The 23,980-nt window shown below is 47.6% G+C and overlaps 1 protein-coding gene across 1 annotated transcript in view; it reads right to left on the bottom strand.

Moving 5' to 3' along the window:
• The window catches only part of TBX15 (T-box transcription factor 15), a 108,601-nt gene extending 89,243 nt beyond the window's left edge, over window positions 1–19,358 (bottom strand). Inside the window, exon 1 of the mRNA XM_036831962.1 lies at window positions 18,672–19,358. Coding sequence (XP_036687857.1) covers window positions 18,672–18,876 — 205 coding nt within the window. The 5' untranslated portion in view covers window positions 18,877–19,358. The remainder of the gene's footprint in view (window positions 1–18,671) is intronic.
• Between the last annotated feature and the right edge of the window lie 4,622 nt (window positions 19,359–23,980).

Below are 23,980 nucleotides of genomic sequence, written 5' to 3' on the forward strand. Positions count from 1 at the left end.
ACAACCAAAAATAAATAAATAAAATAAAATAAAAATGAGAAAGCAGTACTGCCTGTTTAAAAAAAAAAATCATGAAAAAAAACCAAAAAGAAATACACTGAATCTGTGAGCTTGGCAATGCAGAAGGTAAAATCCAAGTCATCAAGTATACAAAATGGGTCTATTTTCAAGGCCCAACAAAAAGTACAGAATCTGTTACAGGAAGATATGACTTACTTTTAGCAAATTTGGAATATGAAAATCTGGCATTACCAAAGTGTTAGGAATTTGTCTTCATTTTATCAATGGATTTTTTTTTTTTTTGCCCTCATAGCATTTCACTCTCTATCACCAAAAATAACAAACATTCTTTGCATATTGAAAAGTAAGTTTATCATCCAAAGATTCTATGTACACATTTGGTGAAAAGTGAGGTATAGCAGGACCTAGCAATAAGTCCCACTGGTTAAAATTAAACATAAATTTATTTACAGAGACTACTCAGATATTAGAAAAGTTGGTGCTGATAATATTTTGCCCTTCAGCATCTGAAGACCCCAGCTGTCCTTCAGAGACAGGATACTTCATGACTGACAACTAGATCTTGGTGAGCTGTCATGTGCACCCCTCCTAAGTTTGAGCTCCTGGATCACATTCCCTTTCTAAAGAGGATTCAGAATAAGCCTTAAGTTGGAATGGTGGACTCCCAAAAGACACCAGGACATTCAACACTTCCTATAATCTGTTGGCTATTAACATTTAGGGACCCACAAGCTCATCTTGAAGTATCCTCATAATTCAGGATCAAAGATATTCAATGAGAGAAAGACAGACTCAGAGTCAACCTGCTGTTTACATATAAACTGTGGAGAAGCTCTCTTTTCCCACAACTTGGAGCTCAAGGCATCAACTCATTCCAGGTCTGTCAGCCTTCATGTAATTTTGTCTCCCTTCTGCTGTGTTTAGAATTGAGCGATGGCTTGAAAGCCACCAGTGCTGCGGAACCCACAGTGATACTGTGTTGGTCCCAGCAGTCAGCCATCATCGTGGACATGGTAACCAAGAGCCCAAACAAAGACAAGCTTGAAGAGCCTTTTCCTCTAAAGTAAGTTCCAGCTACACACAGCAGTAAGGCAGAGCATAAAGAACGAAAGGAAATAGCAAAGTAAGGCTGTTTTTCTTCTTGACAATCTGAATCAGACTGCGGACAGTACTAAGGATTTTATGTGTAATTTCACAGGTACCAAAAAGTACCTGGCACTTAGTGTATCTCAGTCCCTGACTCTTCTTTATGACTGTGCTGGTTCTGAAAAGCATTCTCAGAGCTGCCACACATTCCTCAGCCCTCCGTCTTCCTCAAAGATTACCTTGTGTTTCAGAGGGTTTTCTCTTTTTTTCCTCCTGACAACTCACCTTCTTTCCCATCATGGGGCTGAAACCTGAGCTGGGACCTCCTGCAAGTTCACTCACATATTCCTACTGCCCATAGGAAGAAACAGCCAGAAGAACTTCTATCATTCTGCTTCAGCTTAACCCAACTCTACTTTCTCAGGCAAACTTGCGCAATCTGTCTTTCATTTAGAGATATTTTTGTACTTCTGTTTAACACTGGGGATTTTCGGATTGCCTTTTATTCTATTTCATTTTCTCCCTTGCTGGGCAGAAAACAGAGGCTGCCATGGACATAAGGCCTGAAACAAATAGGGTAAGATGAGGCAGCGTTACTCCCACAAACTAATTGTGCTTCCAAATGCTAATGCCTGGTCAGGAGAGAGCTCTGAAATAGACTCCACGCAGACAGCATTCGGCAAATCCCAGCTACAAAAATGTCTTGTTAATGGGACAATTAGAGATTCTTTCCTTCTTAAAATCCAGTGGTTTTATCTTCATTACAGATAGAAACTTCAGAGTATAGAGATATCAACTCACACGTGCAAGATCACATCTAGAGGCAACTGGCAAACACCTCATGCTGGGCCTCCAGGACCATCTGGAAGCCAAATCATTTGTAAAGTGGCTGTAGTGGTTACCATACCCCTCACTAAAGTTTGACAACTACCGATTCAGTTTAGCAAATGTTCATGGAGAGTTAACAGGGATTCGAAGATGAGAAAGTCACAGTGCTCTGCAGGGTTTTCCAGTCTTACAAAACAAATATGCCCTCCAAAAAGTTAACACTCAAGGCAAAATGTGTTAAGTGTCATAAGAAAGGTACAAAAGATTGACTTTTACAGGCTTCTACTTTATCCCTTCTTCTGTGACCAATTTTAAAACATAGAGAAGATCAATCAAAAGCACTGTGAGAGCGTATGTGTGTGCATGTGCACAGAGATGGCCAGAGAACCAAGAGAGACAGCCAAAGTCACTGCCTCCTTGGCTATAGGCATCAATTACCCGAGAGTCTACAGGTTAATGCCAGTCTAATAGGACAACAAGAGGATAACAGGTGTATATGCTGCCAAGAAAAGAAAGAACTAAATTCAAATTACTCTCCTGCTGGCAATGCAAAGTCTGCAGGGATTCTGTGAAGCCAGAGGCAGGACAGGAGCCTTGCTCATAAATGGTCTAATCAGATTCCTCAATGAAGACCTCCCCTCAAGAGGAGCTTTATGATGATGATGGCCAGTGGGGAACCTCTGTATTTTTACCATCTTGGCTACACATTTGATAGTTGCAGTTTACCTAGCTGAGACTGCCTTATTACTATAAAGTCACAGATGCACACTGGCACCATTTTGAGAGGAAATTACAGAGAGGCCCCTAAAAGGGAGTTCCCAAGTGGGAAGCAGCCGCATAACACAGGGAGATCAGCTCGGTGCTTTGTGACCATCTAGAGGGGTGGGATACGGAGGGTAGGAGGGAGATGCAAGAGGGAGGAGATATGGGGATATATGTATATGTATAGCTGATTCACTTTATTATAAAGCAGAAACTAACACACCATTGTAAAGCAATTATACCCCAATAAAGATGTTAAAAAAATAAAATAAAATGAACACAGAATCCAAAAAAAAGAGGAGTTCCCTATAGCGGACTCCAAGTGAAGAAAATGTTGGTGACGTCTGAGAACATTCTTCCCTATGGCAATATCCAAATTGGATTTGAGCTCTGCATGGATATATGCGGTTCTCTTCTGAGGTCATCCTATGTTTGAATCTGTACATCATGCCAATTAACGTTTATATCAAATTATTCTTTTTCATCTTGGAATAATTCTGTTATATTAGGTGCTTAAGATGAGTCTTGAAAGTAGGATAAACTTTCTTCAAAAGAAATTTTAGGGAAGGAGAAGGAGAAAAGTACTCGAGACAGGAGCAACTGCATGGGGGACAATAAAAGTTAGCCTCTGTCCAAAGGAAATGCAGTATCCCAAAAAGAGATCTGCATTCCATGTTTGTTGCAGTATTATTCACAACAGCTAAGATATAAAACACACTAAGTGCACAGGGAACTATATTCAATATCCTGTGATAAACCATAATGGAAAAGAACATGAAAAAGAATGTACATATATGTATAACTAAATCACTTTGCTGTACAGTAGAAATTAACACAACATTGTAAATCAACTATACTTCAATAAAATAAATTATAAAATAAAAATAAAAAATAAAATAAAGTGACCATCAATGGGTGGATAAAGAAATGGATATATAAATATAAATATATATACATACATATATATGTATATATATATAAGTGTGTGTATGTATGTGTGTGAATATTATTCAGCCAGGAGAAAGAAAGAAATCCTACCATTTGCCACAATGTGAATGGACCTTGCCGGCATTATGCTGAGAGAAATAAGTCAGAGAAAGACAAATACTGTATGATCTTACCTATATGTTGTATTTCTAAAAGCTGAACTCATAGGAACAGAGTAGAATGGTAGTTACTAGGGTGTGAGGTGGGGGAATTAAAGAGATGTTAGTCAAAGGGTACAAACTTGCAGTTAGAAGATAAATGAGTTCTGGAGATCTAAAGCACAGCATTGTGATTATAGTCAACAAACTGTACTGTATACCTTAAAGTTGCTGAGACCACAAAAGGTGGTAATCATATTTCAGTATATGAATGTATCAAATCAACACACTGTATACCTTAAACTTACACAATGTGTATGTCAATTTTTTTTTTTAAGTCAGCCTGTGTAAAGGGAATTGGACAAGCAGTGAAGATAAGCTAAGAAGGGTAGTTTGGGACAACCCTATCTGACACTCACCAAAAGGTTTCTCGTAAGAACACTGAAGAGTTTCTGAGTTCCCAATTTACCAAAAATATCATTATGAGCATGGTAATACTGAGCACTTTCCATGGGCCTGGCACTGGGTCAAGCACTTTGCATTTGTTATCTCACTTAATTCTCACAACAGCTCTGCAGCAGGTATTCTTACCCTCATTTTACATGGACGCACCGGAGGCACGGAAGTCAGTCACTTGCCCGAGGTCACACAGCCAGAACCATGTGCAGGGGTCTGGTCTCCCTGACCCGCCCCCCATGCTCTTCACTGTTGCGCAAGCCTGCCTCTTTGGCCTCCACCTGTTGTCTTAGTTTCCCACACCAGCCAGTTTCTTCTGCTTCTAGGATATGAAGGACCGTCTGCTTTCTTTAGAATTTCATACTCATTCCCCAACAGAGGCCATCCAATGCAACACAGGGTTGGTACCCAGCTGGCAAGATGATGGACCAAAAAGTATCCTCAACATTTAGGAAAGACGCTGGATGAGAACACCTCAAAATCTACCTATACACATGCCCCCAAATTGCCCTTGCGTTAAAGCCAGATCTGTCATTCTCAACACTCACCAGCGATGAGCCACACAGCTGTGGAGGCCTAACAGACGGGCAGGAAAACAGACAGGCAAAGAAAGAGAAGAATGTAGTCAAGCTCCAAGGAAAAAATGTTAACATCCGGAACAAATTCACCCACACAAGCTGGGGAACCGTTACACTGAGCTCTCCATAACATGCCCCAGGCACCGCCCCGCCCCGCCCTCCCTACACACACGCGCGCACTCACACATGCACACACACACTCGCCAGGGCTTGGTTTACTATTTGCTCACCCGCACAGCAGTCAGATTGTCCTGTGTCTGCAGGAAGTGCCTTCGGCCGTACCTACCACCCAGTCAGGATATCACAGAGATGCCTTAAATCTCTGTGATGTCACAGTCTAATCTGGGTAATGCACAGTTGCAGCAGATGGGATCTAATGTTCCCAGGACTAATGCTGGTCATACAACCAGTGCTCTGAACACGGAAGGAACATTGAACTGGCCAAGGCCTGGCTGGTCTCATATCTTGCAGCAGTTCTAAATGGACAGATCTCATGGATGAGATCCAGTAAATCACCCAAGATTGCAGCATTCATCTCATCCTCTGCCACACTCTATACTTCAAGAGTTTGGTGCCACATGGGTTCCTCGAGAAAGGAAATGGACCCAGAGATTCATATGCTTCTGTTGCTGCAAGAACATATCAAATCCCATCAGTCGCTGCCTGCCCAGAGTGAGGTGGGCAATAGGAGAAAGTAAAGCTTTAAAACAGAGATTGACTTTACGTCTTCCTCTTTTTAGCTTCTAAAAGCCATTTTTCTATCACTGTGCACAACAGACAGGAATATGATAGACCTTACAGTTAAACAGCAAGGAAATACATTAATGCTAAAGTCCACACACTGAAATCGGAGGTCGGGGTGGGGGTAGTTTTTCTACAAATCCCTGTTGGAGGCATGAGACTTCCTAAGTGAGGAAGGTTACTCAGAGTGGAGGAGAGGGTGGGAAATGATGCAAAGACAGTGAACAGGTCGACCAAAAACTTGAAACCCATTGTGAATTTCCCTGAAACTCACTGCTGAAATCACAACCACTTACAGTGGGTCAGAAGAGTAAAGGAGCTCAGAGTGTAAGTGTTTATCGGAATGAGAGATTTCTGCAAATCACTGATCCCACACGGAACTAGGCTGCTCTAATAGAGCTGTTACAAAATAAGTGAATGAGAGCAGTCACTCAGAGGTTAAAGTTAAAGCCATGACTCTGAGAGTGAGTGTACTTGCTGTGGGTCCTCAAGGCAGTTTCCTAATCCTTGGGCATTAGAAAGAAGCCACTGTGGAAATCAGAATCTCCTCCTTTGTAAATTCAATCCACGGCAAAGGGATTTCAGCTGTGATTGCTGAGTTCGAAAAAATCAACAGTACTTAGAAATGCACGAATTGCTCGTCACTGCAACTGATACGTTCCTAAGCTGTTCCATTTTGAATCAATTACCAGTAAGATGCCATCCATCCCGTTGTGAATGGAGAAGGGAATGGGTAAAACAGAGCAGTTAAAGTTTCCCCTTAATTTCACTGCATGAGGGGATTTAGGATGAGGAGGTTTTAGATCAAAATCAATATGTAGCCACCGCATTTCAGACACTAAGATTTCTGTGCATTAAACTCAAAGAAAAGCAAGTCACGCTGGGAAGGCTGCACTCGCCCCGTTCCAAAAACCATGGTGTAGAAACTCAACCCTGTGATCGCTGTCACAGCAGCTTCTACCAGCAGGTATGAAGAAGGCACCTTAGGGCTAGAGGGACTAACAACCATGGGAAAGGAAGATAGAGACCCAGAAACTATAAATGAGCTCTCTCTCATTTATGATTTAAGAATTGGTTTGGGGGGACAGTACGGACAGCAAGCATAAATTTCCATCTACACAAGTTCAAAGTTCTCTCCACAGCACTGAAGAGTCATCCGCAGGGGGGAGCAATACAGTCTAGTGGTTAAGACATTGACTCTGGAGCCACATGGAGCTGGGTTTAAATTCTGGCCACACCAGCTAAAGTGAAGTGGAGTTGCGTGTCTGTGGGCAAGTTATTTGAGTCTCAATATCCTCATGTGTAAATGGGGAAACAATTACCTCCCTTGAAGGACTATTGGGTGCATACAGTGAGAGAATGTGAGTAAGACCATCAGCACAGTGCCTGGTACTCTCTAGCCATGAAAGCTCTTATGGTTAGCGCTGTGGGGACACTGAGATAATATGATGCTTGTAAGATTGGAAGTATGGAAACATCTGATAAAATGTGGAGCAGAGAGTCTATTTTGAAGACCGAGACCTGCCTTCCAGCCAGGGCAGAGCAGCTCCCTCCTCTGAATGGCCAGGCAGGACCTGAGTGCTGCTGGTGAAGGGCCCTGGGCCCCTTGAAGGAGGGAGGCCTTGGGAGAGATCCTTTCTCTGTTCCTCTTCCCCGGGAATGCACCTTCTTCCTCTGCGGCGGAGAATCAATATAAACAAAGTCTGGGGTGTAACTATTTAAAAAAAAAAAATAGTAAATGATCAAATCCAGCCTTCTGTTTTCTGGAAGGAAGAAAACGGTGCAAAACTGTGCAGCCAGATGTGAGTTCTAACAGAATGGCTGCAGCTTCTGCTGTTTCCCTGGAAAAAGACTTCCCAGTGTCTTCTTCCCGAACAGTCTGCTTAGTTATAGGTTTTCCTTTCATTTAGTCCCTTCCCCTCCACCCCCCCTTCTTTTAACTCAACCAAGGGCACCTAAAACTCCTTCACTGCAGCCTCAGCTAATCGGTGCAACTGGCTCATTTTGCCCAGAATCCTGGGGGTCCATCAGAATACAGGCTTTACAAACAAAGCCTTATGAAAGTGAATGTTCTTTGTCTCCTATATGATAAAACCTGAATTTGGGGGGATTTCTAGGTTCCAAAAACTAACCAAAGAGAAACATGCTCATGTTATTCCACTTTCCTGCATCCAGAAAGGCCCCTCTGTCTGCTGCCAGAGCTGAGTCCCTGAAGAGCTGGTAAAGCTGAGGCTCCCCAGCCCCACCCTCTGCCCACCCCCTCTTCCTACCGTATGCCAGGGGGCTGATGCCCACCCTTGGAAGCCCTCTCTCCCTCCCTTCAGTGTTCACTCAGGTGCTGGCTTTTTGCCTCAGTGGAACCCTAAATAGCAATGGCTCTCAAAGTTTAATTTGATTTGATTAAGCCATGCCTGCTTAAAATCCTGTACTCTGTTTCCAGCCACACGCTATACACCAAGTACGGATCCCACTCCAAGTCCCAAACATCCCATTTAAAGCAAAAGTCTGGGGGAGGGGGTGGTGGCTACAATAGATTACGATTTGCAACAATTTCTTATTTAAACTGGTCACTAAGGTAAGTAATCACTGTCAACTCAATTGATAGGAATAACAGGCACCGTGCTAAATCCTTCGTTCCTTCAATGTGCACTATCTCATTTAATCCTCACAAACACCTTTTGATGAATACATTTATTATTACCAATGCAGAAACTGGGGTTGAGAGAGATTAAGTAACTTGCCCAAGGTCATACAACTAGCAAGTGTTGGAAGTAGGGCTCAGATACAAGCTGTTTAACTCCAGAAACCTGAGTTTTTAACCATCCTACAATCCATTCATTGTAACAAATAGTAATGATAATAGGAGTAATTATCTCATTAGAGTGTTTTGGAAAATCATACATATATATATAATTGTTATATATTATTATTTGGAATATATATATAATCGTTACATATTGCATTTGGAATATATGTATATATATAAAACTTAGCACAGTGGCTGGCACATAGTGTTCAATAAATTTGTTATCATTGTTCTTGTTGTGTTATCATTATCATTATACTTTTATCATTTACTAAGTATTTGCTCTGTGCCAGCCACTTGTGCCAGGCTCTGGAGATACAAAAGCAATGAAGACAACATCCCTGCCCCACAGCAGTTTATAGGGCAGTAGTGAGAGAGGATGACCAGTAAATCTACAAGCTCCATGATGACAGAGGTCTGCACAGGGGCTGGGGCTGCAGAGAATGGGGCATCAACTGAGGGTGGGGAACTGTCACTGGGGTTTGAAGCCCAGCTGTACCAGTCTGTAAGGAAATAAAGTCCCACAAGACAGAAACATGAGAAACCCTCTTAGGTGTGTCCTGGGCCCAGTTTTTTGTCTGACCCTGCCCTCAAGTTCAGCAGCTATGAATAGAGAGATCTTGAACACTAAGCTGTCTTCTGATCTATCTTGTTGACAAGCGTTTTGCCTGTTACTAAGTCATCCTTTTAGCATTCTCACAACTCTGCCAGATCAAGATCTCGGCTTAGCAGACTGGACATGGAAAATAGTTACTAGTGCTTTCCATTAGGCTCAAATAGAAATGAGGGGCAACTGATTTTGGGGGGATGGAGGCAGGTGGGAGGGGTGGTCCACCAATTTAGTTTACCAGTGATGAAGTTGTTTTTCTCATTCTTCATTTGTCAAATCCATAGAGTTTTTCCAGCTATTTCTGAGAATGGCACAAAAAAATGTTCAAAGCATAAATAACTTATATTTCCTTGAAATTCACTAATGCCATAGAACTCTTTTAGTAGGAGGGTCCTGGGCATTCACACAAACAATAGATTACATCAAACACAAAAGACTAGAAATCACTGATCCAGGACTTCTGAACATGTGATATTAATCTAAAAACTTTTCAAGAGCTTTATGGAAGCTCTTAATTCTAGCTGTAAAAATCTTTTTTTTTTTTTTTTTGGCCTTGTGTTGCTATTACTGTTACTTTCTACAACTGCAGTAAAACTTCCCTCATTCAAACAAAGTAAGGGATGAGTCAAGTGATAGCCAAAGTCCATCAGGAGAAAAAAAAAATTTTTTTTTTTACGATAACAAGATCACAGAATCTTATAGCTAATGGGGCTTCAGGTGTTATTTAAGCCTCTCTTGCATCTCACAAACCAGGAACTAAGGCTTCATCAGTTACTATAAAACAACTTTAAAACATTTTTTTCAACATTTATATGTCCTCCTTTAAAACAAATATCCCTGGTTCCAACATTAATGACAAAACTAGCACTACAATCTAGGTCTAATTTAAGCTAGTATAGCCCTCTTCCTACTTTAATACATGGATATAATCTAGAACACGAGGGCCTGTGTCAAAAGATTTGTAGTATAGTGAAGACTCATAGATATCCACATAAGCAATTAAGCCTTCTGAAACGTTTTACAATTCAGTATTCCTCTGCAAGCTTGCATATACGATTAATTTTCTAAGCCCTTTTTTTCCTATATAGCACATAGGTATATAGATATATATACACATAGCCCCTCCCCAGCTTTGCTGCAAACAAATAAAGGAATCAAAGTATTAGACTTCTGAATTAAGGAAGATTTGTCATATCCAGGGAAAGCATTGCTGCATTCACAATCATTTATTGGCCCAAATGCTTGCCTCTCCCCACTGTGAAAAGCAAGTATTTATTTTTCAGAAGCAAAAACATAAGGCCTGAACCACCCAAGTCACCTTACCCTTAGGTTAAAATTCTGGGCCCTTGGGGCCTGGTGTGATTGATGCTTTGGAAGCAGAATGCCTCGAGGCGGGACTTCCCTCTCAGCTAACGCTGAGCTCTTGAAGGGAAGCCGTCTGTCTGGCTTCTTACAGAATATAGTCATTTCTCAATCGGTTTGGTAAAGATGGGTGGTTTCTTTGTTTTTTTTTTTAAGAAAAGAATTATTTCATTGTTTTAGATCTCCAAGAACAATGCAAAGAACAATTGCCTGCTGTCCCTTTGTCTCGGTGGGCAATGCCGGGTTTCTGGGAGGGGGACATCTCTGCGGTTATGAGTCCTACGCACTCGGGGATCATGTGTGTCTCGAACTGACAAAATGACCTTCCTTTTTAATGGACTGGCTGTGATATTGACTGACCCTAGAATTACCCATTTGGAAATGGTTAGAGATGAAAAATCCTACAAGCCGAGGGATTCTTGGTTTCTAATTGCTGATCTTTGAAGTGAGTTTGATTCCTCAAAAATTTCTTCAGTCTGATGAAAGCAAAAGCTCAAACTCCCCTCAGGGCGCGAGGTGTAAGATCCTTGGGTGCTGTCTGATTTGAGGTTGGTTTGGGGTTTTTTTCCCCTGACTTTTTTGGGAGAGTGGGGACGGCAGTCTTTCACCAAAGCCTTTCTGATTTCCCCCATAGTCCCCGCACTTCTCCAGGACGTAAGCAGAGCTGAGAAAAGCACCCACCATCCCTCAGGATGCCGGCACTGGTTTCAAAGGCCCCGCGGCAACCCCGGGCCCACGCGGCCCTGCGGATCGGCCAGGCGGAGCCCCGAGCGCCGGAGCAGGAACGCGGGCCGCGCTCCCCGAGGCCCGGCCGCCGCTCCCGCCCCGCGAGGCCGCCGAGACCCGAGCGAGGGGCGGAGAGCGGACAGCCGCAGCCGCGGCCCAATTGGCCGACTCGTGAAGGTCACCCGAGCGGCCCTGGTTTCCCAGGGATGGTTTCACGAAAAGAGATGCAATCCCAATGCCTTCCTCGGTGAAACGTCATCTGAAATTTTTTTGAGGGGGTGAAAAAATGTGCTACCAACGTGTGTGTAGGAGGTTGGAGGAGGGGACCAGGTCGGGGTGAGGGGAAGTGAGGAGGGAGGGGAAATACAGGGGGGCGAACTGCACTCCGAGCCCTTGTCTGGGGCTTTGACATCACGTTCTGGGCTGTGGGACAGTAAACGAAAGGCAGGGGGTGTTCGGGGTCAGAATTTCGGTTCACCCGGTTGAGAACTAGGCGTTGAAACTCTAAGGAATCCGTCTAGGTGTGTAATGACCTCCAGTGATCTTTGTAAAGGGAACTCTACTGTTATCTGTAGCATTTTGGTTTCCAAACGAAGGCTGTATTAGGAGATTAGTTCTGCAATCCACAATTAGGGGCTGGTGTTTTGTTGTTGCTGTAATCCTCTAAAGTGTGTGGCAATTTGGAAACAGGGAATTTGAACCTCAGCAACTATATTGTAGAAAATATAAGAGGACAAATAGGGACAAGATGTTGAATATATTTCCTATATTCTTAAATTATTTCCCCCAAATCACACTGTTTCTCTCACTATTTCTATTAACCATTATTATTATCCAGATTCCTCTTAGTGGTTCCGTTAGCTCTCTGCATGGAATAACATGAAGTTACTCTTCAGAATACAAGGCAGCTCCTGTCCATCCAAAATGAAGATGGCATTATTCACAAAATTAAAAGCCAAATTTAGAAAAATTTCCACTCTCCTCGTTCTTTTAAATTGCATCGGCACAGTCTCATTTTCTGCTGTTTTCTCTTAGGCTTTAGTCAAAATCATCAATTAATTTGAGAATTAAATAAAAACACCAATAACTAGAAGTTCCAGGTCTGGGGATACTCTTGAATTGTCGAAGGATACTTAGAGATGACAAAATTTCTCACCCCCAGATTTTAGGTGTTCCCAATTTGTTAAACTGGCTCCACACACACACACACACACAAAAGCAGTTTCCTTTCTCTGCAATTTTATCTATGTCCCATTCAGAACTTAAAGTTCACACATAAATTTGTGTATAAAACACATACACTTGTGTAAATACTTTTAAAATATCCTGCATATACTTATGTATAAAGGGCAGAACTAGACATTGGCTGATAAAAAAAAGTACAGAATAAAAAGTAGTGATTTCAAGGCCTATTTTCACCTCCGGTATCAAAAGCTCATCATCAGTTTGTAGTCAGCAAAAAACGTCCTGCCCTGCCTCAAAGTGAAGCCATTAATGGCAGGGAATAAATGTTGATTTGTCGTCACCAGTTGCTTTAATTCCCCACCTCTTCCCATTTCACCCCCGGTCCTCCCTACTGAGTCTCATTTTCCACCCTGACACTTAGAGTGAGGGCCTCACTTAAATTAACTAATAATTATCCTTGCCCAAAGAAGTGTAAACAGACCCTAATTTCAAAATTTGCTAATTGCTGTTCCCAGTACAGACCCCTGAGTATCTCAGTCATGCACATATAAAATTCAAAGCTCACTAGAAACCAGAAAAGGCAAAGCAAAAATAAACCATATGGACGAGAGAAAGAAGGGGGAAAGATTCCACGTTCCACCAGCGCCCTACGTTTCGCTGTGGAAAAATATACCAAAAGGTTAAAACTAGAAAACCACTTAAATATTCTCCCCAAGCTTAACTATTTTATCTTTTGGGAGTAAGAAAGCAATAACCAGCTACACCCCCAGAATAATCATTGGACAGATCTCTGCATTTCCAAAAAGGAAAGTGAAATGCCAATCTGCTCTTTATCCCTGTGGAGTTTGCACAGTTCAGCCTGGCTTTTTTTTTTTTTTTTTTTTTTTATCTACAATCACCTAGAGAAGAAACTCCCAGATTTAAGAAGTAATCATTTTTCTCCCAGGTGTGAGAAATAAACTTCTACTAGAGTCCATAATAAGAATCTCAAAAAAAAAAAGTGCTCTCATCTTATTAATATTATAATTTTGGCAATAGAGAAAATGACTGTCACAGACCTGGAATATTTCACTCCTTAATACTAGCAATGCCCTTGGAGAGGCTTAGACGAACAAAATAGTTCAGTCTTCTGAGCCAAAATGTATTTGTCCCTCCCTCTTTGTGGCCCAATATGAAGGATTAATGATGAGGGACTTGCTTCCATTAAACTCTCGTCCACACAAGGAAATGATACAAATAAACGGGGGAACACAAACCACCAATACCCAATCATTTTAGTTTTGGCTCCCAGGTTAGGCATTTCATACCATTCTTCACTTACTCCTCACGTGCCGGGTATATTAACTAAATATGTTAAACAAATTTTCTTTAATAATTAAAAGATGTTCATGATACCATTTGAAGGAATGGGGTGGAGGTGCACAGGAAAACGGCAGCGGGTATGCGTGAATATAATTTCAATCCGAACCCCACCGTAAGAAATTTAATTCCCCCTTCCCCCTGCATGAACGTCACCTCGTGAACTTTTCTTTCTGGAAGTTTTACCTATAAAATCAGGAAACCTGAAGTGGCTAGCTCTGAATCCAAATAAAGTGTTCAATAAGAAAGAGCGTTGGGTGGGGCGTAGAAGACGCGAATTCAGAATCGCTGCGCACGGAGGCTGGAAGCTGATCTGTCCAGGAAAGCCTTCGCCGCCCGTTAGGCTTGTGCTCTTCGGAACGGTCTCCGAGGGGTAGAGGTGGCTGTGAAGCCAGCCGGGCAAAGGGGCTGCCCTGCACCGAGTAGCGAAGAAACGAGGGCAACCCGTCCCACCCGCGCGCGCGCCTTCCGCACGCTTCACGTGGGTTTCTGAACCCCCCGGAGGAGGTGGAGGCGGGGTATGGGGGCGACCTGCGGAGGTGCAAACCACAGCCCACTCCATTTCTTCCAACACAGTCCAAACTCTGGGCACCAGGGTTTTCCGCATTCCCTGTCCTCCCCACTGCCCTCGATCAGTTTGCTCCATCTATGGGACAGAATGGGTTGGAATTATCTCCTTTTTCTGAGTGCCTTCTATCGTGCCACCACTCCAGGACCGGAGCTTTACGCAGAACGTCTCCATAACCCTCCCCACCGCGCGGGGGTCATTGTGGCGCGCTCTCCCAGCCCCGTACATCCAGAAGGCACTAATTTAGCCACTGTCCGAGCAGAGCGCGAAAAAGGCATTTGGCAGTCATGCCCCAGCAAACCACCATCCTTAACCGGCCTACAACGAATTCAGATCTTGCCTACCCCTTCACTCCCTTTCAGAATAGTGGCACAAGGTCACTGACCAAAGAGGCAGCCACTGCGGAAGGCCGTTTTGACCTGGCAGCCGGGAGCTTTGGGCACGTTCATCAGGTCCTACACTTGGCTTGTTCGCAGGGCGCAGACCCGGCACTTCGAGGCCTGCGCCGGTGCCGGGACGCACGCACCGCCGAGGAACCGGAGTTCTACCCGAGAAAGACCCTTGGCGTCTTGCCCAGAGCGCCGCATACCCATACACTGCGGTCCAAGCCCCGGCCTGCGCCCTGGCTGGTGCTTGCCTCGCACAAGTACGTTCTCCCCACTGGCTTCAAACTCATCGCCTTTTCTCCATTACTTAAACATCAGTAAAGAGTCACTTCTTCCGTTGTGACCCTAATGTTCCCGTATTAGGGGGTTGGGAGTGGGTAGAGGGGTGATGTCAGGATTAAAATCTTGGAGTTCTACTCTGAGCAAACAAGCCGTAAACCGGCAGATTAATTCCCGTGACCAGTTTGTCTCGCTAACTCGAAGGAAGCAAGTGCCTGGGGCACTGCGAGGAATTTTCTTGTCTCATTTCACTAGGGGTTGCGCAGCCGGGTGCCTGGGAGAAGGCGAGCGCCTGACTTGTGTGCACGTGTGCGCGGAGTGCGGATCTCCCTCGCGTTATTGTGTGTGCCTGCTTTGTGTGCCCACCCGCGTGCGTCGCCACCTCCTTAGGCCGCCGAGCGCCTTGGCTGCGAAGCTCAGGCCCGCGGGCTCCGGAGGGGGAAATCCCATCGCAGAAGGTTTAAATTATTTTTCTCCGCGGGGGATCGGGCCTCGGCCTCACTCGGCTGTGGGTTTGGGCGGGAAAGACCCAAACCCGAGCTGGGGAAGCCGGGTGGAGCCGGGGCTGCGGTCCGAGCGCAGATGGCGCCGCCGCGTGCCTGAAATATACTTCCAAGGCCGCAGCCGGAGCAGCTGTTCCCGGCGATCCTGGCTCGAAAGTTTCCTCCGTTGCTGCTGTGTGAGAGGCGGGGGCAAGCCGACCCGAGAGCCAGGCTTTTCAGAGACCGGCTTTGAGACCGTCCCCAGCCCGCAGAGGCTGAGTGCTAGCGGCTTCTCCAAAAGACTGGAGCGCTGGCCTGGGTGTAAAAATGAGGGTACCTCACAGGCCCTTCTCCAAGGCCCTGAGGGCCTCAGGGTTTTTTGGGACCACCAGGCTCGGTGGAAATCTTTGAAATACATACTGTGTGTCCTCTGATGTGTGAGGGCCTACGCGAGCAGGCCGGGCTGGTCCCCCCGCTTATGCAGTTTGGTGCCCCAGGCTGCGGGCGCTCGGCGCCAACTAAAGCCAGCTCTGTCCGGACGTCGAAAGAAAAACGGGCTGTGAAAAAGCAAAAAGCCACGTCTTTGAAAAAAACTTAAGTATTAAAATCGGACGCTTCGGTTGTCTGAAGATCCCAGAATTTTGAGGGAGGGCTGAAAACGATGGTACCAGTCAGGGAGGGTATGGTGAGAGTGATAAATACTCTTCTCTAAGGCGGGTGGCCTGTGTACGTGTGCATGTTTGTTTAATCCTTCCCCAGCCCCTTGGCAATATTCTCTTTGTCGCTGTGGGTTTTTTCCTGTTCCTGACTTCTTTTCGGCCTAGGGCCGGCGAGTCACGCAGTGGGTCCAGCCCCCTCTTCTCCTAATCGGGAGAAGAAAGTTTAACGATAATTGCGAGGCCCAGCCGGCTAGAGACTCGGCCCTGGGCATAATGGAGTCGCCCGCGCCCCCTTTCCCGCCTCCACCACCATATACACACCATTAAATGTGGCTCTGCCTTTGTATTTGTTAGGGCGCTGTATTAAAGACAAAAAGAAAGGCCTATAGGGAACTCCAAGCCCTGGCGTGCCTTCTACTACCCTGCTCAAAGCCCAAAGCTCTGCCTGCTCCACTCTCCTGACTGCCAAGTCTTCACATCAGAGCACGCTTTTTCTGAAAGATATTTTTTTCATCCTACATCCTGTTCGTCCTGTTCAAAAGAAAGTCTTGGCCACTACGGGAACTCCAACTTGGAGATCCCCTCGGCCCACGACGGGACCGGCCCAGCTGCACGCAGCCCGGCTCCGCAGAGGGCCCGCGAGTGCTTTTGACTTCCGACTTCTTCCTCCTACCAGACCTTTGCCCCACAAACATATTTCGTTTTCTCTAACCCAAACGCCCATCTTTTCCTTTAAAAAAAAAAAAGTGACAAAGGTAATGAGAACTGGTCAACTGACCTCTCTATTATGTAAAGTTCTATGTTAGGTCCTCACCCCCTACCCCCATCCCGCGGGAGCCAGGAAACAGCATTCTGGACACCAGGCTCTCGTGTTCACATCCCTGGACTGGTCTCTCCTTGTCTCAAATCCTCATTTTTTTCTCCCCATTATTTTCTGAGAAGGACGGCGGAAAGAAAACTGCCAGTTGAGTCTCATTATGATCCCACATGTTGGTCCTTTTGAACACAAGACCCTACAAGGGCTCCCTACGACCTGTACACCCCTCCCAGAGAAAAGTACCCGTGGACAGGACAGGGCGTCTGCCATACTCAGTTAAATAACTTCTGCCTTTTCCACCATCAGGAAAATAAAATAAACTACATCCCCAATCGTGAGTTGTCATAAGGCCTGAGAAAACTTCCACTAAACTGTGTGAAGGCCCAAACGAGATTCTGACAACAAATAAGTACGGTGAGGAAATAGGGTCTGGCCAGAGATGAGAAACACACATTAGCCATGCGTTCCTTTCTGGATTGCCCACACAGGGGTCCGCGTGGACAGGCACCCGCATCCAAATACAGGGAAAGGCTTGAGCAGACGAAATAAATCTCCTTTTAATTTTCTTTTCATCGACTAATAAAAATAATTCCCCAGCACGAAACCCAAATACCGTAACCGGCCGCAAGAACACGGAGAATTCATAAAACTCTGTCTCTGCAGGTCACCCGCTAATCGCGTTATTATTAGCCTCAGGAGCATGGAAATTGAACTGTCACTGCCGAAAGAGAAAATGTAAGCGACAGCTGTCTCTCCTTGGGTCGGCCAGCTTTCCAGCCCCCAAGCTCCTGGGCCCCAAGCTGGGTCCCCAAGCTCCTGGGCCTGTGGCCAGCCCCATCCCTTTGCGGGCAGCCCTCCCCTTCCGACTTGCCGGCGCTCTGACCCAAATCTACTCCCCAGCCCTAGCTGGTCGGCAGGAGCACCTCCAGAAAAGTTTTAGAAATCCTGGCTGGAAAGTTTCTGAAGCGCTAAACCAAGCCGCTGCGAGCGTTGAGTGTGTGCGCGCTCGCGCGCTCGCGCGCGCGCGCGCGGGCAAAATTCTTCCGACAACAGCTGTTCCCCCTGTGTTTTGCACAGTTGAAATCTTGGCACTTAATACAAAACGTTGTTTTCCCCCCTTCCTAGGGTTCTGTTAAAGTACTGATGTAGACATCCGCCCGCTGTTTTACGTTTTGTGTGTATATAACGTGCATAGAATGCGCACAGATCCAAGATACGTTGCTGCACTGATCCCCACAAATACGCAGAGATGTGGGCCCTGAAAAGTGGCCCAGGGCGCAGGGTAAGCGGGCTAAAATCCATTCCTCTTTCCACAAATGCCAACTTAGTAGAAATATAATTATGCTCCCTCGTCACGGGCATTAGGAGAAACACAACTTGAGTCCAGAAAAGTTGGTGGGGAAAGGGAAAGGACCGAGGTTGAAGGCTAAATGGGACAAACTGGGCAATTCCCACACGGGTGCCGGACCGAGAACTCCGTGCCAGTCCTCGGACCTCTCAGAAGCGAGTCCCAGCTCCTCTCCGCTCCCGCCGTTGCCTTGCATCGGCGCCCCTCTTAACCCCAGGGGCCTGCAGCCCCCGCGGCTGCGGGCACCGTGAACACTGCACTCTGCTCCCAGAAAGAGAAGGGGATGCGAGCAAGAAGGCCTCCTGGCTTGAGGCTGGCGACGAAACTGCAAGGCTCAGGCCAGTTCCCCCAAATTGGTTCCGGCGAATTTGGGGAAGGCTCAAGGCATTTGCGCAAAGAAAAAGAAACCCGGGTTGGAGCAAGACGTCGTCACCGCCAGGGCCTTCCTCCTCGCCACTCTCCCCGCCCGCTGGCCGCCCGGCGCCCCTTCTCCGCCCGCCTCCCGTGTTCTGGCCCTACGCACTCACCCGGGTGAGGCTCCAGGCCGTGCGCGGCCGCGTCCTCCGTGTCTCCGAGTGGGCCCGCCGGGCTCAGCGCCTCCATGGACAGGTCCAGCCCCTTCTCCTCCCAGTCTCGCAGCTTCCGCTTTTTATTTGAGCCGATCAAGGCTTCAACGGAGAAGGCATGTGCTCGCGAGCTCAGGGCGACTGCAGATCTTCTCCTTTCACTCATCTTAGCCGCCCGCACCCCGGCCCCCGCTCGCCCCCGCTACAGAGGGAGCAGCCCGAGCCCTCACGCTCCGAGCGCCCGCCGGGCCGGGCCCGGGAGAGGCGGCGGCGAGGCGGCCGAGACTGAGGCGGCGGCTTTGCGGGTCCTCGGCACCCTCCCCCTGCGCCCTCCGCCGCCGGCTCGGACCGACGTCCCTGGCTGCCCCAGCCCCTAGGAACGAGCGCCCCGAGCGCTACCCGCTCGCTGCATGAGCGCCCGAGTCCTGCTTCCCACCCACCCGGGCAGGCGCTCACAGGCTGTGCAGACTGGACTTCATCTTTTTTTTATTCTCTCTCCCTCCTCCCTCTCCCTTTCTCTCCTCCCTCTCCCTCTTCCTCCCGTGGTCTTCCCGTCCTTCCTCTGATCCAAACTTCTGGGAAACTTTTTTTTTCTAAATTCCTCCCTTCTCGAGGAGCTGGGGGCAGGCGGTGCGCTCCTGTCCGAGGGGCGAGGGAGAGGGAGGGGGGGAGGAAGAGAAAGACTGAGGGGAAAAAAAAGCCCCCGACCAATGGCGAAGAGGGAACAGGAGAAACCCTGAGAGCGCCGGCCAATGAGAGGAGGGGAGAGACTGAGGCTCGGGCCAAGGCTCCGCGCGGATTGTCCCGGAGATGCTCCTGGGCCGACTTTAACTCCTGGCTTCCCAGTCCCCCACGGTTCCTCGTGGGGCGGGGGGGGGGGATGGAGGGGAGCTGAAAGTCGAGGTCTGATCTGTGCCGTTACAAACTCCTGCAAGTCCCACATCCATACCTTTTCCTCCCAAATCTGCTAGGTCTCATAGACGCTGCAAGCGCAGAGTCATTTAAATTACGGATCTGGAATTGGGAGGCTCTGACAAAAGGTCAACCTGTCCAAATACGCCAGAAAAAGATTCTGACGATCTCTCGCTTGCCCCCCAGATGCTTTTAGATCTGCTAGTTCCGCCGGGATTTCGCTACACAGGTTCTTATTTTCCTGTTGAACGATTTCTAAGCGACTCTGGTTAAGGCAAAACGAAAGAAACAACAAGAAAGCCTCGTTACTATCCGAGGTCTTGTAATTGAAAATATAAAAATCGCTTCCTCCTTCCAGCTCTACCTGGTAGTGAAGGAGACTAGGCGCCCTCAAAGCGAGAGGGCTGCGGTGGGACACCCGGCTTACCGCGCGCTCCTCAGGCGGATCCCGACTGGGCCCGCACGCAGCAAATGCTCTCCTGCTGTTCGGCGTGGATGCTAAGCCCGGCTTCGCCTGCTTGGGGCGCTTGCTCTGGAGAACCCGCCGAGAGGGGCTGGGAGAGGGCAGCCAGGAACTTTGAGAGTGGAAAAGGAGCTTTTTCAAAATTCCCTTTAAATCCGATCACCTCGGGAGCCCCGCTCTCCCCGCCCCACTGATCCTCCCTCCACCCTTTAAAAAAAAAAAATCTTTCAGGACAGTGTGGTCGTCAGGGATTTCTAAGGAACTTAAACCCAACACTTCTGGACATTCTGATTCTCCACACCCGCTACTGGTTTCGGGCCGCTGGAGACCCTGAGCGCAGCCCAGCACAGAGCAAGTTCAGAGGGGCCAAGAAGTTGATCCTGCCAAGCTGGAAAAAAAAGTCTCGGATTTCGCGGACGACGGCCGAGCCACAGCCCTATCGCCCCAACGCCCTGGTCCAGACGCTTCTATCCCAGCGCAAAGAGGCAGGAAAGAGCCAACTCCCAGATGCCAACGACAGACCGACAGGCCCCTGCAGACAAGTCTTGCCGACACCCAGGCTCTGAGCAGGGTCTAAACCCGAAAGCCTAGGGCAGAGGAGCATACGGTGTGTCACAGACCCCCCAAGAACGAACACTCATTGGTCTTTCCACCTTGGGGTGAGAAGGGAGGGCCTGTTGGACCCCTGAAAGGCCACATTCCCCTCCTGACCACCGAGGGGCCGGGAAATCTACTATAGTTCTTGCTATTACGGTTGGATGTGCTCTGGGTCTGGTGCTGGAGACAACCGCAGAGTGTCCTGAATGTACCTTGGGCCTCTTTGGAGGAGAGCAAAAAAGACCAGTTTTGGAGCCCCCTCAAATGGGCCTCCAGCCTAGAGGAGAGGAAGCTATCCACGCAGCAAATGCAGAAAGAATAATGAAAAGCCGCGGGATGAGTATGATTCAGCTAGGCTTGGCCTCCCAGGCATTCCAGGAGCCTGAGTCTCAGGCTTGGGGGTCCCCCAGCAGCACTCCAAGAACCCTGGGATCGGGCACTGAGCCCTTCAGCCTCTCCCACCGTGCCGCCGGGCAAAAGCCTGGGTGGCAAGGTGCAGGGTCTCCCACCTCAGTCACCACTCAGGGTTGCTTTCAGGCGACCTTGCTGAAAGTGACGGCGCATTCCCCACTGCCAGGCTTCAGCAAAGGAGCTGGAGACAAGGCAGGTCAGGAACGCGCAGTTACCTTCGTCCCTGGCTCAGACCTCTCTTTCGGCTCCCAATTCTGATGTTACCACCCTTGGCCGGAGCCTGCCAGGACCAGGCCCGATGGGGTAACAATGGGGCAGGCCTCTATTCTTTCCCAGCATTTCCCTCCTCCCCCAGCGCCTGTATGTCCCATCTCCCTCTGGTAGCTTCTTGCCTTCCTTTCTCTCACAGACCTTGTTGGGTTTGAGAAGTAAATGCACCATAGGCCACACACCCTCCCTGAGGTCATGAAAGTTTCTCAGAAAGAAGACATTTTGGTTACCCACCACCTAGATGCAGGTCCTGAAGGCCTGCCTGATGTAAGTGTCCGTACATGTGTCCACGAGTCGTACGTAGAAAAATGAGCAGTGCCTTCAACATCCTGAGCAGTGCCTTCAACATCCTGAGCAGTGCCTTCAACATCCTGCATCTGCACCCCACCCCAAAACATATGCTCTGCACAGAGTTCTCAGAGGAGCTCCTACACCCTTCCTTCAGGTTGCACATAGGTTGCTCCCATCCCCATCTCACATACACATATATCCTAGAATTGTGGGTTAGGCCATTAAAACAAATCAGATGATAACGAAGCCAGACTGGTTTAGAATAGTTATGAAAATAGGAGTTTTCCTCTAGGTAAATGGAGGGGGCAGGGAAATTTTCTTTCTGTGACTATAGGGATCAATTTAAGTTTTTCGGTGTGTGACCTTGTGCTGACAGGCAAGAAGGTCTGGAGAAAGATTCATCAAGATGGTTTAAAGTCCATGACTTAGGTACATAATTTTATGCAACTGGAGAGAAGAAGAAAAAGAGGGTCGGGGGATTAAATGTGATTACCTGGGAGTACGATATGCATTTTCCTTCTACTCATTACATCAAGGGGCTTTCAAAATTTCCTCTCATTACCACAGTTTCTCTCTCCTTTAACCTTCAGGAATGAGAGTGGGGTCTCCAATGTCTGTGGCCAGTTCCTGAGGCAATCCCCAGGTTTCCCTGCCGCAGTCTCCACCCTTGGGTCTTGGGTGGAATCTACAGGTGGTGAGTCCAGTTCAGGTCTATTTCAGGCTTGAAGATGACTGACAAGGACCAAGCTGGAAACCCTACTCTACACCCTGCAGGGCCCCCAAAAGGATGAAAAGGTTGTTAAGCACCTGAGATGTCAGAGGGGTGGGGGAGGGGAAGGGGAACTCACTAACCCCCTCATATATGGGAAGTGGATGTCCAGGCCTAGCCTTGACCAGAGGAAAGCCAAGAAGAGAAGGGCAGCATAGTGACTGCTCACCTAAAACTGACTGTGTCCAGATAATTTGATTTTCCAAAGGAACATCAGAGTTCTGCAGGATAGGGACACGAATCCTAGAAATGGAGCCCTGCATCCTCCACATACCTGTCCTTTCCTTTTGTTTCTGCACACTAAATACCCCTAAATACCACCACTGCGAATGCCTCAATACCAAGGTGATCCACCACATGCTGTGACTTTGCAGTTTTGAGTAAGTAACTGAAAACAAAATTTAAAAAAACAGGTGGCCAGCAGGACATGTTAGGCTGCCTTTACACGCCTAGGAGGACACCCTATAGAGGTGAGAAAATTACAATGAATTCGGCCTCTCTAGGCGGGTATGACACATTATAAGGCGGCGGTGGGGTGCGAGGAAATCATCAGGACTCCAAGGCAGGTGGAGCCTAGCGACCAGGTCCCATTCAGCTCTAAACTATGGGAGCTCAGGCAAATCGATGAATGGCCCCGAGCCTCACTTTCCCTGTCCGCAGAGTGAAGGGGTCCTAAATACTTTACAACTAAGCAAAGCAGGCAAGATAATCGGTGGGAGACCGGACACACCTGAGGTTTTGTTATTGCTGTGATAGAATCTTCCGGGAATGTGAGGTCAGTGGACCCACTTTTCACTTCTTTTCCTAAATTGGCGCCCAGTTATGGCGTGGCACAACTGGCCTGGAGCCCTCGCGTGAGCGTGGGCTGGGAATTGGTTTCTGGAAAGGCCTGCCCAGTGCCGGTCCCGCGAACCAGCGCGGGCCCACTCCTGTGGGCCGCATCTCCAGTCGTTCGGCTCCGTCCAAGTTGCTGGGAGCTGTGGGTCCGTCGTGCGTCTTTGACTACTCAACCAACCCCTCTCACTTTTAAAACATAAAAGTCCGTGGGGGCGAAAGGGTCTTTAACGATGTTTTTTTGTTTGCGCGAAATAAAATCTTTTGTTTTTATTTTCAACCAGCAGCGTGCCCACCGCTCGGTCCTTCCAGATGTTTGCAATAAAATCGCAGGTTTTGCCTTTGGGACTGGAAATAAAATTTAACGGCCTTCACCCTGTAATTATTCTCTTAGCTCGCCCTTCATAAATTTATCTGCTTTATATCGGCCTTGAGGTAGGGGGTGAGCGTAACGGGAGAAAACCCCGATTTTATATTGGCGACTATAAAAAAAGCGCCACCCGGTTTCCTCGCCTTCGGCGGCCGTGGTGTAGCCGCGAGAGCCTGGCCCGGCGGGCGGCAACATTGCGCTATTGTTCGCCGCCTTCGGTCCGCGCCGGAGCCGAGCCCCTCCACAAAGGGGTCCTTGTGCGGCGGGGCCGAGCAGCCGCGCCCAGGAGGCGAGGAAATCTTGTTCCCCCAGGCCCGGCTCCTCTCTCCCCGGGGCGTCCCGTGCGAGCCGCA

Source organism: Balaenoptera musculus, chromosome 1 (assembly GCF_009873245.2).
Source record: "Balaenoptera musculus isolate JJ_BM4_2016_0621 chromosome 1, mBalMus1.pri.v3, whole genome shotgun sequence".
NCBI classification, from domain to species: Eukaryota; Metazoa; Chordata; class Mammalia; order Artiodactyla; family Balaenopteridae; genus Balaenoptera; species Balaenoptera musculus.